The 15,546-nt window shown below is 43.1% G+C and overlaps 1 protein-coding gene across 18 annotated transcripts in view; it reads left to right on the top strand.

Moving 5' to 3' along the window:
• Nucleotides 1–15,546, top strand: part of LOC116853599 (histone deacetylase 5) — a 138,003-nt gene that overhangs the window by 90,917 nt on the left and 31,540 nt on the right. For 14 of the 18 annotated variants that reach the window (XM_032834813.1, XM_032834805.1, XM_032834795.1 and 11 more), the window contains one exon: nt 12,632–12,691. In XM_032834813.1, the coding sequence (XP_032690704.1) occupies nt 12,632–12,691 (60 nt within the window). The remainder of the gene's footprint in view (nt 1–12,631; nt 12,692–15,546) is intronic. The other 4 variants (XM_032834821.1, XM_032834738.1, XM_032834789.1 and 1 more) reach the window with 1 other exon arrangement.

Raw genomic sequence — 15,546 nt, 5'->3', positions numbered from 1 at the left:
GTCGGATAATTTTTTTTCTATGTTAAAATTTCCTTTATAATATTCTTGTAAAAAGATTAAATTCTTCTTTTGAGTACATAGTTTTGAGTAATGAGTTCTTCAAAAATTTGTGATAAGTATATATTTTTACCGACTATTACCAAGAAAATATTCTTCGTTGAAAATAACCATTACTTACAAGAAGGAAAGTAAATTGCTTTTCTCAGCAGTGACATTTTACCGCGTGTACTTTCTGTCTCCTCTCTCTCTTTCTCTCTCTCTCTCTCTCTCTGTTTCTTTTCCTCCAACGCCTCGTGTTCGAGTACCTGTCGTATATGCGCGCGAATGCGCGCGTGAATATCGAACGAAGATACGTCTGGCGTGACATGAACGATCGCTGAGAGGAAAAGTCAAGTGCACACGTCGTTCTTTGTACGTCGCGCGAACGTTGACAAACGCGCGAGAGGCGTCCGTCCACCGTCGTCGTCGTCGTCGTCGTCGTCGTCCGCTCGGCGAGATTGCACCACGTCGATCGGCCCGGTCGAATTTCCCGCGTTATCGGCCGCGTGCCTTCCTTCCCTCGCGGGACACATGCATTGAACGTCGGTCTGTCGAGCGCGGGTGGCGCATAAGCTGTGTGAAAATGTCGCGTCTATTCTTTCCGCGGAGGGGTCGCGGACGGGCGTGAAAACGCGGCCGTCGTCGATATGCGAATCCGTCGTCTCTCTCCTTCCACCTATCCGCGCCGCTCTTTTTCTCGCTGGCGTCGACGGGACGACGCTACGTTTTTTTAAAAATGTATGTCGCGAAGCGTCGCTATCGGCTATTATTCGCTACTGAGACGGCGTCGATGTGCGCCGCGCCACGCCACGACACGGCATGCCGCGCGTAGTCGCCGTCGCATCGCGCATAGTTCCGGCACAAAGCCGGTCGTTGCGCAGAATGCACCGAGAGATAGAACGAGCGAGCGAACCGACGAATACAGCTACGTGTGCACGTAACGTATACGTCGCGCGGCGAGTTTCGCGGCCCGCGAGAGATGCAGCGGCTTAGAGAACGCCGCACGGCCTTTCAATGCATCTCCAGCGGCGCACACGTGCATACACACACACACACGCACAAATACAGTGCGTTGCGTACACACACACATATACACATTCGTCTCGTCACGGCCGGTGACGTGTAACGCTCACAATGCGGAGAGACGGTCTCGCGGAATTGATTTCGTCGCGAGACGTGAATTCACGTGAATTCACGCAGCGAGAGAAACACAGAAACCACGGGTTTCCACCTACACAAAAAAGATCTCACTGCCGCAGTTAATCATGGTTCGCGGAAAATTTACTTGTCGCTGTAACGAAAAATTTGCAGCTAAAGCTCCCACACGTCGCAACAACAACTCCCTTCGTCAGTGTAATTAAATTTTCTCTTATCCGGAAATTAGATGAAAAACTCACTTGTGAGAACCGAAAGGTTTCCGCGGAAGGTTTCTGCTCAGCCAATTCCACTCAATTAACTCAGCCGAGCTTTTAATGCAGCCGAATGTTCAGAATGTTTTCGGTCACGACAATGGAGATATTATTTCTCATCAGTGAGTTTTTCGTCTATTCTCCGTTACGCGATCTGAAATTCGTTCTCCCGCGTATGCTATTGTTGCTATTATATCGATTTTTCGTAGCTAAGTAGCTTACTGACAGCTATAACGTAACAGCCTCAACTATCTGAGCCGAGTCCCAAACTCGATTTATTAATGTACTAAGAAAAGTACAAATGGAAACACGGAAGTTCTTTTGTATTCTAAGATTATATTCACGTACTTAATATTTCAGAAAAAAGATCTACGCGGAAAAAGCAGTATGATTGGCCGATATCAATATTCAGTATTGAATCCGGTTGGCACAACCAGATTTATGCATGGACCAACCATACTGGTTTTCTGTGTAGGATATCAGTTGCTTTACCGACTCATTTAAATTAATGAAATTGCTAAAGTAGATTGTGCTACGTGTGTCCATTACTCTACACGGACTGAAACAATTGCGAATATGGACATTACTGATTCAAATTAAGCATCATAATCTGTTATACAGGCGCGTAATACTTATCAACCCGTAATTGGGATTTACATACAAGAGGGTGAGAGAGAGAGTGATTCTAATTATTTTGTTATAATTTAAAATACATTAATTTAAAGTCTGACAATTTTGTTTAAAAACTATAACGTCAGTTGCTTGTATCAACCAGTTCGTTTTAATGTTCGATCGCCAAGTTGATATGAATAATTGCAAGTTACTCTGACTTTAACCCTTTAAGTATCACTGATACCAATAGAGATCACTTAGGATCGGGCAGTTGAAACTTTATAAACGTGTTTTTGACAATATTTCATTAAAACAAAGTTACTAGAATGTTCCACGAATTACGCGCCTTAAAGGGTCAATTGTCTCATAATTGGGACGGTCACTTTTAGGCATCCATATGTTACAACATGATTTAGTCAGAGTGCACACAGATTCTTGTCTACCGATTTTTTTTTTCTTTTCCGCGCACGTTCGTGGCTCGTCCAGTGGCAGGTGCGATAACGTTTGTTGTGCCGATAATAACCTCGGGAATGGGCGAACGCGCGACGCTAATCGCGGGAACTAATCGCGACACCGATTGCGAAATCGAGTTATTCCTGGCGTCGCGTTTTATTTATCTTTTCCTCCTATCTGCTTTTCTTTCTCCTTCCTACGTTCGTTTCTTCTCTCTTTTTACCTCGATAGCTGCTGCGCAAGTGCGCGAAACGAAAATAGATTTTCGCGAAGGGGCAGCAACAACACTCGATCGCGTAATTTCGCATTTGACCGATTACGTGGAAACACCGGTAATTATGAACGAACGATAAGTCCGAAGCGCCGCCTCGTAACGCGCTTACGTAATGCGTGTTTTGTCAATCGACGACGACGACGACGGTAAACACGACACCTGCCGTCACCAATAATCCTGATATTGCGGCACCGCAGGCGGAGATTGGTTTGTTAATTGAGACGAGCGCGTGCACACTCATCAGGGGGAATCGACAAATGCGAAACGTTTACGACTTATTTCGTTAAAAAAAAAAGAAGATAAAAACTTGTCACATATATCTCTCTGTCGTAAACGACATCACATGCGCGGATTAATTCTCTACTGCTCACTATAATTCTGAAGTTACAATCCAGTTTCATCGTTATTTATCTCCAATACACAGAGAACAAAATATCTAAAAATTAACAAATATTTCTTAGGTGGATAACATATTTACTTAAATCAAAATTCTTTTCATTTAAACGGAATATTGTTTACTCGGTTTAAATGAAGAGAATTTTGATTTAAGTAGATATGTTATTGGTACTCACTTAATAAATATTTTTTAATTTTTAGATTTTTTCTCAGTGTATGAATGTGTTCCTATCTTGATCGATATAACGTAAAAGTCACAATATATCTTTTTTAGTATATTAGCAGCGATAATAACTGTCCAACAGTGACCTCAGAGTCACAGATCTATTTTGGAAAATAAAAAATAAAAAAAATAAAATCCCACTTTATATGTATTTAGTACTTTAGTTTTAAACATTCTGTGTACATGAAACATTGTTTAAACATGAGAAATCAATTTAGGCAGTAGAGGGTTAACTCACGAAGAGCGCGCGGGAAGATATTCATTCTCCTCGAGACAATTATCGCCGGATATCGAACGTAACTGTAAATAGAAACACGGAAGTTCTTTTATATTCTAAGGTTACATCTTTTTTTAATATTTGAGAAAAAAAATCTACGCGGAAGAAACTGTACGATTAGCCAATATGAATATGCGTTGGATCGCGAGGCAATTATAGTTTCGGTAGGAAAAAGTGCTATTTCCTGAAAAGGATCTCTTCGCGAGGAAAAAAGGAAGAAAGGAACTGTCTCTCACGCCCCCCGGCTTAATACGGCTGATCGCGATTTGTGTTTTACGTAACTTTGTTCCCTCTGTGCGTCGATCGAGCACTTTCCGAGAATATCTGCGAATCGTATGGAGTTTCCTGAATAATTTAACTCCTAGCAGCCAGGTATTTCTGACCTCGGTTCTACATGCATAAGTGATGCGCGTGCGCTTGTGTGTGTATGTGTGTGTGTGAGTGCGCGCGCCCGCGCGACGTTCGAGCTGTCGCGTATTCTCCCTCGTCTATATCGGCGAATTTTTCATCGTTGCGTTAATTCTCGCAAATTTTCCCAACCTCTCCTTGCCCTTCGTCCTTTCTACCTATCTCTTTTACGGACGGCTATCGATTGCATGAAAAATTCGCGAATCTCTTCCCGGAAATGAGATCAACCTCAAGCTCCTCTCGCGGGATTTTCAAGTTTCATGGACGAGATGACAATCCCAGATGGACTCTCATGATTATCGGGACGTGAGACGATGGAAACTCGACAATCTTTTTCATTAAAAGATATCGATACGGCTCTGCAGAAATAAATGCAAAATTCGAAAAGTCAGTACTGGATTTATTAGAAAATTACTGTATTTGAATTTCTCTAATAAATCCGATAATCTCGCTCACGCGTTGGCACGTGTGTCAGTTTTTTGACTTTGTATTTTTGTCATTACATTTTTATGAGGCAAACATATTAATTTAATCATTAAATTTCCATGTCGCAATATAAAATTTTTGCTATATTGGTGCAATAACATATTTACTCAAAGTTGTACTTAGATTTTTATCTTACATTTTGCGTGACGTATCGTTTGGAGCAAATTTGGATGATTTCATTCCGTCATTCCGTGTCCATATATAAATAGGAATGTTACTCATAAGGAACGCGATCTTCACAAATCGATTAGTAAAGTTGCTGCTAAATTCATATATAGCTGTCTACGTGGGAATTGTTAAAGATACCGCGGCAGTAGTAACGGAGGTTATTACATAAAAATATCTTACCTCGGACAAGGGTATTTATTGATTAATTTTCTCTATGAATCATGAAGTAGCTATTAACCCTTTCACCTTCCTGAATATTCTTAGGCTTCCACCTTTCATTTCGTGTATATAATTGCTTTCACATAATTATTTTCTCCAAAGCTGTGTCGATTCAGTCGGGAGGGAAGACGGCGACATAATTGATAGAAGTCGCCGTGGAGTATCCAGGTATCACTTAATATCGCTACACGAGAGTCCGCGATTCATCCTCCGAGTCGATCCTGCCGTAAGCGTCGCGTGTACTTAGCTCCTCGGTATTTTTACCTCTTATCCCGCGACGCATACACACGCGTGCACGGCGGCGACTCGATCCACGAGGAATGTCGTAATATCAATCATCGACAAAGATTCCAGGAGGGTCCGTTCCACCGTCCCAATCTCTCTTTCTCCCTCTCCTCCTCCTCCTCCTCCTCCCTTTTCCTCCGTCTCTCTTCCTCGCTGTTCCCTCGTTCGGCCAGTTTGATTCTGTGTCAGGGCACGCAGGTGCCGCATTTTCGTTCGCGGAAACTAATAGTCGCTATTGAAACGACAAGCAATGCCGCCGATCAAACGCGGTTACGCAATGAGCCGTGGATATAATTGACGCCGCCGTCGTGTCGTCGCGTGTAATAAGCTCTGATTATGCGGTTTCTTTCGTTGCACTCAATCGCACTCGAATCGCGATCTTGATGCGAATCGTTAGACACGTGTACAGGAATGATAACTCTCGAGGAGAGGCGCGGCACTGTCCACCTGAGTTTTCCGGCTGCGAATGCAGACGAATCTCTCCCCGTGTTCTTATAGAGAGAGAATCTCCTCGTGGCCTTAGCATATCAATCGATAGATACGCTCCGAATGTGCAAAGCGTGAGTAAAACCGCCTGTGACTCTCTCACGACTAGAGGCGATCGTTTCCGTCGATTGAGGCACAAGTACCAATGCCCGGACACAATCCCGGCCATTCTCATTGGTTTTTAAATACGAGTATTTAAACCTTCAGCATAAAATATATATCGAATGTATGCATATATTCAATGCTGAAAGTTTAAATATTTAAAGACCAAAGACAATAAGAATGTCCAGGATTAGGTACACGCGGCTGGCTGGTGCTTTGACTTCATTATTGTCTCGGTCTTTAAACGCGAATATTTAAACGTACGCACATATTCTTGTTTGAAAGTTTAAATATCCATATTCAAAGACCAAAGACAATAAGAATGCCCAGGATTAAATACGTGTCCGAGGCACGTGTTTGGTGCTTTCGAGTTATACGGAAAACGGTTTATACGCGATTGTCGAGTGGTCTTTCCTGGATCGTGGGGAAGAATGAAAACGCGTAAGACTGCGTGGCGCGATACCAAAGTGAAGAGAGGGTGGGAGGGAAAGGGGGAGAGAGAGAGAGAGAGAGAGAGAGAGAGAGAGAGAGCGAGAAAGTGAGAGGGGAGAGAGAGAGAGAGAGCGAGAGAGAGCGAGAGAGAGAGAGAGAGAGAGAGAGGGCTAACGGCGGAGGGGCCCTCGTCGGATTAACCTTGGACTTGACTCGAAGGAATGCGCCGTGCAGTGACCTCCGTTCGCTCGCTCGCTCGCTCTCACGCACGCACGCACGCACGCTCGTTCACTAACTCACTCGCTCACTAACTCACCGCTCATCCCGCTCACCTTCCTCCTCCGTCGCCCCATTTCGTTTCACCGTGGGCGCTGCAGCCTGGGCCGTCCGGTGCATTCTTTCGCGGCCAGCGCGAATCCTCACGAGCGGTTTCGGCGGCGGCGATCGAATAATCCGGAACGGAAGTTCAAGGGGGCCATCGGTGTGCCGAGATTGATAGAGATCTCCTAGGTGGATCTCTCGGATAATGAACCTCTCGTCGCACCATCGTGAGGACCCCGTGGACCTCCTTCTTCCATCGACACGCTGACGAGCAGTCGCGAACTCGACGGAGCGATTCGGGCAAAAGTGTCGATTAAAAGTTGACATATTGCCAGTCTATTTGGCGGATACCGCCTTTGTGCTGCCGCGGTTTGTTTTCGCGCGGGGGCATCGATTCGAGGGGGAAAAAACGCGCTCGAGGTCGCACGTGGAAGTCGCGTTTTTCATCGGGATGAGAGACGCGATCGGTAAGAAGCCCGTCGCGCTTGATCGTAAATCTTTGTTAACCGCGGCCTTGCGTAACGATGAAAACGAGAGACGCCCGGTCCCGCGAGATCGGCCGGGACACCCGGGGCAGATTTTACGAGCTTCGACGACGGCTTATGAAAGCGGGCGGGGAAGGGACCCGGCAAAAACTCGATAGATTATGCCCGCGCGATCTTGCCGTACAAATTGTCGGCGTTTCGGGATCGATCCGTCGTGTCTCGGTTGCCAATGCGCTGTCGCTCAGGAGTGAGTCGGAGAGAGATAGAGAGAGAGAGAGAGGGAGAGGGTGAGAGGGAATGAAGTAGGCGTTTAAAGCGACGACGACTTCAATTTTTCGTGCTCGATCTCGCTTTATCGCGAGCGACAAAGGAGCATTGCGGACAATCGACGGCCTCCGACGCGATCTACCGGTTCTCGCGTTTAAAAGCGCCGTTTGATATCTCTCGAGCTTGACGAGAGGTACGACACGCGCGCGCACGCACACACAAACATACAGATGCATATTTGCGCGCACGTGGAGCGAGACCAGCGACGATCATTATCGATATTTATTGGCTCCTTGCTTCGATAAAGAGAGAGAAAGAGAGAGAGAGAGAGAGAGAGAGAGAGAGAGAGAAAGTCATCGTTCTATAAATACAACACGACATAGGCGGCGCGACAACGCTCATACCGGTGCTCGTCGTAACTTGCAAAATTGGCTGCTCGCAAAATTCTCAGTTCGACCATTTTCGATCGAAAGAAAATATGCATCACACAAAAAAGCAAAAGAACATTCGCGCTTAACGAAACGTCTTGCTTTATCTTCCCTTTTCGCGAGCTTTTCCCCGAGTTGCGTCCGACTTTCTGATCGCAGCATTAATTCACGAAGAAGTCGATTTTAATTTACCGTTCAGAAGATCTCGCGCACACTTTCGCGCGCTCTTTGAGGTTGTCTCAAATGCTGAGAATACGTCGTGAAGTCTCCGATGAGATTGCTGCCGATCTCTCTTCAATAAAGCTCTTCAACGGTGTTTCGTGAGAAAAGAGAGGAAGAGAGAGATAGAGAGAGAAATGTATCTCGTAAATAAGTGTCTTACAAATTAAATGAACCGAAAATACGGACTTTCTAAACCGCGGTGCGAGATGAACGTGGGCAAAAATCTCGCGCATGTCAATGTAAATTCCATCAAAAGCTTCGTTATCGCGAGAAGCGCAATTATTAATAAGGATTGAAGTATGTTACAATGGACGACGAGTTAGGAACGATCTCCTCTAAGTCGCCCTCGCGTTTTCTCTCACACGACAACTCTACTTCGAATTCACTTCGTGAATTAATAATCCCGATCTTTCTGTCACTCTCTTTCACGAATCTTTCGTTCGTTCCTCTCTTCTAGGGGAGAGAATATTATAGTTCTTTTTCTTTCATATCAATTTTGTTCAATTTTACTATGTTTTTAGTAGTATACATCTAATAAATATTTGTTAATTTTTTAATATTTTCTTCTGAGTGTGTGGAAATATCTTCTTAAAGATAAGATGGTTAACTTCAAATTAATAACCTCAAAGATTTATGATCAATATGTAAAAATGTGAGAAACACACGGAAAGATATGGAAATATCTAACGATTATGCCTAACACGGACAGTCAAAGCACGAAAAACGATTATTCTTTGTGGGTTTTTAAAGATTATATAAATTTGATTGATACTCTCTTACTGTGGTGTGTCAAAGCTGTATGTCATAAGTCATATTTATAAACATTGAGCACAGATGTGCAGAGCTTCTTTGTGTTGTACTAACCATTAGGCTCAACATCACTTTCTAACAATATTATCACGCGAGATCACTGCCTTAATGGCACATGTCAACTCCCAAACTATAATTAGCGCACACGAAGTGTGAAAGGGCGGTGAATTATTGCGGAATATCGGCCTCTGTTACAGAATTCTATGATAATTTTTACCGTGAAATTCTGCCCGCACTGTTCTGCGAAACGGATCGGAACTCCACGAGTACACGGCGTTTCGCGTGCTCTCGTGACAATTTCGCGAGGTATCCGAACTATTCAGGTACGAGTATTGTGACCGATAAAACGGTGATTAATCTGCAACAATAATAGATCAGAGGCGTACGCGATACTAAGGTCATCGCGATGACTGTGCCGGCACTCGTCGTCGGACTATTACGGCCTTCGGCTGAAAATAGACCGAATGGCTTTGTGTCGCGGCACATCCGCATATACACATATATATGTGTATATATACATATATATACACACACACACACACACTTACATGTGCAGTTAGTACGTACATACACACATGTGTGCGTGCGTGCACGTTCGATTCGGACGGACAAAAGAAATTGTACCGCGATCGCTGATAGACTCTCTCGCGAGGCGATATCGCGCTATCAGATAGTTGATGAGTGTATTTTTCAGACCGATTGAATCTTTTTATAGAAACATCTACCTGTGGCGCTGTTCGCGCACGCGTTATCGCAGATAAGCCTAATCGCAATATAAGGCCATAAAATTACTCCCGCGAGAGAGAGAGAGAGAGAGAGAGAGAGAGAGAGAGAGAGAGAGAGAAAGCGAACACTCGATCTCCGTGCCAAGTGATCCTCGACGCGTGGATTATCGCGATTCTCTGTTATCTGAAACGAAGAACTTTTCGTTGGCTAATCCCGTATACCTTAATATTTGATAATGTTTGCGTGAAAACTCAGAGAGAAAGTATCTGAAAATTAGTAAATATTTATTTGATGCACGAAGAAAAATTATTTTGCTCTTTTAGCAAAATCGTCGTTGCTACTGCATATTCGTAGTGACAGCAAAAAATTTAGTTGACGTAACTAATTTTACAAGTTATTCGTTATCAGAGCAGAAGTAGTTTCGTTGCCAGGATAAAAAAATTTGTTGAAAATATTTATCCTAAAAATCACATTAATTTGCTATCGATGCAAAATAATGAATCTTTAGCAAATCTTTTTGCTTTCCATATAATAACGAAAAGATTTGTTAAACTAGCAGAAAATTTTCTGGGCCAGCAAATGATTTTTCTCCGTGTAGGTACAGCATACTCGTATTATGATATAAAATGTTTCTCACAAATTCACACAAATTCTCACAAAGAGGGAAATATATATTTTCCTAAAACTTTGAGAAAACTTTTTTATGTATTTATATATTTTGTTTAAATAAAAAAGAATTCAGATTTATGGGCGAACATATTGCACCTGTCGAATAAATATTTACTAAATTTTAGATATTTTTCCTCTCTGTGTACGGGTCGTTTACTCCTATCGAGATACATCACTCCAAATAAAATTCTTCACTAGGTCGAGTCGACGAGTGCACTTCAACTCACGTCAACGTGTGCGCGTCGGACGTAACGAAAACAGGAAGAGACGTTTTGGCGTACACGTCACGCGCGGTTGGGCAGTTTTGGCAATTCGCGTCCGAGATCGCGAGTCGGAATTTCTCGGATTGATAACACGATACAAATACACGCGATAAGGGCTGATATGCGCCTTCCTCGTCGTCGTTGTCGTCGCCACGTTAAAATTATTTTTAACCAGCCATCCATCTATAATTCCGTCCATCGGCTCGCTAAAAGACCGAAAATGTCATCTTGAGCCTGCGGCTAAATAAGGCGTTTTCAATGCACGAGGTAGGGTGGTGGTGGTGATACTTCTCTTATCTAATCGTGGCCTGGCTCGACTCTGGCGAGCCCGAGATTAACGGGTTGCACGGCGCACAATGCGTCTCACGGCTATTCTTCCTTTTATCCTGAAGAACCGAGTCGAAATTTTGATCCTACACGGAGAAAAATAATTTTGCTCTTTTAGCAAAATCGTCGTTGCTACCGTATATCCGTAGTGACATAAAAAACATTTTGTTGACATAACTAATTTTACAAATTATTCGTTATTAGAGCAGAAGTAGTTTCGTTGCCAGGATAGAAAAAATTGGTTGAGTGTATTTGTCCTAAGAATCACGTTAATTTGATACACAATAATGTATCCTTAGCAAATTTATTTGCTATTGGAACAAAACTGCAACTGCTTATATAAATCCATCGTGGTTATTTCTTGTAGCAAAATAATTTGTAGATTTAGCAAATTATATCCAGCAAATAGTGATTAGTACTCTTAGCAAATCTTTTTGCTGTCCATATAATAACGAAAAGATTTTGCTAGACCAGCAGAAAATTCGCTGGGCCAGCAAATTTTCTCCGTGTACTTCCGGCCTCAATATTCTGTACAATGCCTCAACTACTTTGACACTCTGAAATCTACACGCGAAAAATATTGCAGCAAAAATTGTAAAAAAATTTTTGTAATCTTGGACCAGAATTCTGACCGAAATTACTATACATTTGTTTAAAAATCTTGTGCATGCTTGACTTGACTACTATTGAATTATTTTTTATTTTAATTATCGTTAAAAATAACGGTTAAGTTCATAAACTTATAATACCATTTTACGACCTTCGAAATATCTTAAATTATTTTTTAATAGAATTATAAGAGTAACAATTTTTTTTTGGCGTATCTTTTTGGACCATTTTATTTCAAATAGTGAGATGCATTACTTTGATACGTTTTACGTATCAGTAATATGCCTTTAATATTCTCTTCGTATATTTATGAATAGCTACATTTCATCAAAAAATAATTTGAGATTTCGAATGCCGCAAAGTGGGGCCAAACTTGGCCACACTTTTTCCATCACACATTCAGACGAGTAAAATTTATAAAATTAACCACCGCTCGCGTTCGCTTTTCATTATTCCTGTTGATTTCATTTTTTCGCTACGCATCTTGTATACTGGTGTTTATTAATTGAATCCTTTGAGTGTAGACAAGTGTAAATAAACGCGCCTGGAGATGGTACGCTCGTCTACATTATTCTACACCGAAAAAGGACTCAATTAATGAACATCAGTGTACGTCTTCGCCGAATTATCCGCCGAAGGTTGGATGTTGGAATGTATGGAATCGACGGTCGAGGATTCGATTCATTGCTATTAGATGCGATAAATCGTGCATCGTCGTATCGGTGCGATGCGATTTGTCCGTTTCGTGCGCGCGTGTGATCACGCATAAAAATTATTTGCAACCCGAGTTGGCGATAAGCGACAGCGAAATATACGGCGCCAGGCGTATTATCAATGGTAGTGATATAATAGTTCACGATAGTTCGCTTCAGCCCAGTCATCGGGGCATCTCTTTTCGTAACTCAAACACGCTGACGTCAATCGGCCGGCGCCATGATTTATGCATCGCCGAGCCTCTTGCGTGAGTTGCAATGTTTATTTACGAATTAGCATGGATTGCGCCGGAAAGTGCATTCAGGTTAAATCGACTACCGTCGCGCCTCGTCGTTATGTACTCTAAATTTCTTCACGGAACAAAAATTTGATCAGAATAACCGAATTTCTGACGAAGTATTGACAGACCAGAAATTCCGGCTCTGAAGTTGCGAAAATTTTGTTCAGGGATAAATTTTGAGAAGTATATGTTTGCATACCCACGCACGTACATTTTGTAAAACGCTCGTCGTTTGTTTCAGAAGACGTGGGCTACAGAAGTGTCGAGATCACGTCCGCTTTCACGCATCTGCCTCAGAAGGGTGAGTACACTTTGCATTTGTGCGACTCCTTCGCATTTTTCCAACGGGAGATCCTGCTGTTCTCGCTCCCCGGTCGATCTACGCGCGCTCCATTTTGCGAGAAATGCAATCAGCGTTGATTACAACCTGTTTCGCTCGAGACCACCAATTATTCGTTCCCAAAATGTCGCGTTCGCCAAGAACTGAATTGTTGAGTCCGCGTTCTGTTTCTGAAGGTGAAGAAATTTCAGGTAAAAGTACCAATCCCCCAACACATACTTGATCCTTGAAATTCTTATTGTTTTAGTCCTTAATGAAGGATCTTTGACGAAATCCTTTACGAACATTTTAAACTCTCCACATAAAAGATATCTATGGTGAAAGTTTAAATTCGTATCTGAAGATTAAAACTACAAGCATGTCCAAGATTAGATGAGTGTCCGAGAATTGCTACTTTTATCTTACGATGTCGTTCCCGAGTCGAAATTTTGACCCTACTTTTGACCTCAATACTCCACTTAACGTCTATTTTGATAGTCTGAAGCTAACCTCTTTGGATCCTTTTTAACCCACTAACTTTGTCGAAGAGACACTAACTTTAGATTGCCGTCTATAAATGGCATTTTATGCGTTTCTGCCACTTAAAAGCGCGTTAAATAGAATTTCAGTTTTTACGCGTTTTAACGAACATAATAACACTGAACCTTCAGAACAGGATAGTGCAGGTCGAACTTAGCAGGGCTACGATTTCGACTCGGGTTCTCCCGAGCCAACAGGCGATCGAGGCGTTTCTCTCCCGGCGCCCGAGAGACGCGAAAAAATTCGGCGAGAGAAAGAGAGAACGAATTTCGGGATAACACAACAAATGTTATTTCCGAGCCGTAACAACTGGTATAACTGGTATAACCGGTACAACCATAATCGACATACACAGTGTTGAGGGAGAGAAGGGAGGGGAGGGGGCAGATTATTGCCGAACTGTTTGCGCGTCTATAAATTTCGAGTTTCTCACGGCGGCGCCGTTCGTTCGTCGTGTGCTCGCGGTCTTTATCGCGTCTCGCTATTTTTCGCGCGAACGCGATGACCGCGTATCCTTCACGCGGCTGTCTTAACTCGTGAATTATGAAGTTCTCCCGATAGCAAAAATAAAACGCGTCTCCGCGTGTACACTGATCCTCGCGCGCGCGCGCGTCTATCGTAGTCGCTATCTCTGAGTTCGCTAAATGCCATTAAGACGTCATCACACATACACACACACCGTAGACGTCAGAACGCGTCGCGCATCATCGACGCGCGTCGGTATTCTCGACGTTGAATTTTTTCCGAATATCCATCACTCGCGATGTTCGCGTTTATAGACGGCTGATAGATCTGATAACTGAAGCGCTATAAATAGATCTTCACCCCACCTCACTTTCCCCCCTTTTCCGTCCTCCCTTTCTCCCCCATTCCGTCATACGGAACGAACGAAACGCAAGCTACGAATCGACGTTTCTCGCTGTCTCCGCACGCTAATTCGTTCCCCGACGTCCAAAATTGGAAACGCGTATACATACACACGCACACACACTCACACACATACATATGCGCGGTGTTAACGCGGAAGAGAACGGTTATCGACGGCTTCTCCCATCGGTTTTGACGAACTCCGCGAACGACGTTACGAAATTTTTCATCCGTTTTGTCCGGAAGTTCCGTCGAATCGGAACAGCTGCGCGAATTCAAATCTATACATTCGATTCTGACTGACGTTTCGGAGAATTGAAAGACACACATGAGAGAAGACAAGCCTCACCTGACGTCGCGAGGCGTCACACAGTTAAGAATCGCGGAAAATAACGGCGTGATAGAAAATTGAAGAGAGCAGCAGCTCTCGACAAGTGCATTATTCGCCGGAGATATATTGCGTTCGCGCTTCTCGCGTGTGACATCTTCCGATATTGAGTTATCACGGTACCTCAACACTGTTTCTTTTTTTCCTCTTCACGATATTAAATCCTCCCTCTCTCCCCTCCTCGAAGTTGTAATCGCGTTACGACCGTATAACTTGATTTTCCGAAGAACAGGAAAAGAAATCAAATCTCGAGAACGCGAGGAATCGTATTCAATTCAGCATCTTGTGAAAGTTGCACGAGTACCTACGATTTCGCGTTGAGGGGATCGCCCTAACTATCCTCAATACAATATTATACAATATTCCAAACTCTGTTCTTCCCTTCAGCTGTAACACGCCTTATCTTCCTTTATCTTTTCTCTTCGTAGTCGATCTCTTCACTGCTCTCAACAACAAGGGGTTGTCTCCCCTTCATCCTCTTTCTTCCCCCTCAATTTTCTTCTATATCTTGTTAGTTTCTTTACTTTCTACCAACTGCATGAAATGATTTTTCTCTGTCGCTTTCTTCACTTCCTACATCGCTCGTCGTCGTCGTCGTCATCGGTAGTATCTCCTTACGTCAACAAGAAAGAGTTTTCCATACTCTATAATTTTCCTTTTATTCTTTGTACTTCACCCTTCTTACTTGCACAGCATTTATCCCACTAGTGCTTGTGTTATCTTTTTTCCGTACAATTTTGCTTCCTTATCCCACCCGATGACCAAATCTTTCCTTTCTCTATCGCTTATATACTTCTGTCTTCTATTATCACCTATTATATACTTCCTATACCGATAACTTTCTCTGTATTATCACACTAATTGAGCTTGCCTGCATCACTTACACCTGTTTTTTGTCATAACCTCTATTATCTATGCACTTTTTCCGTTCTGAATCCTGCTTTCCTACTTTCCTAAACTAAACCTTGCTTCGCCTTCACTTACACAATATCTACGCACGCGATCCTACGTAATTTCGCTTATCTGGCCCCCCCCCCCCCCC

This window comes from Odontomachus brunneus, unplaced genomic scaffold (assembly GCF_010583005.1).
Source record: "Odontomachus brunneus isolate Ranch 3 - 2012 unplaced genomic scaffold, Obru_v1 Obru_scaffold_006, whole genome shotgun sequence".
Classification (NCBI taxonomy): domain Eukaryota; kingdom Metazoa; phylum Arthropoda; class Insecta; order Hymenoptera; family Formicidae; genus Odontomachus; species Odontomachus brunneus.
This window is presented reverse-complemented; position numbering and strand designations above follow the sequence as displayed.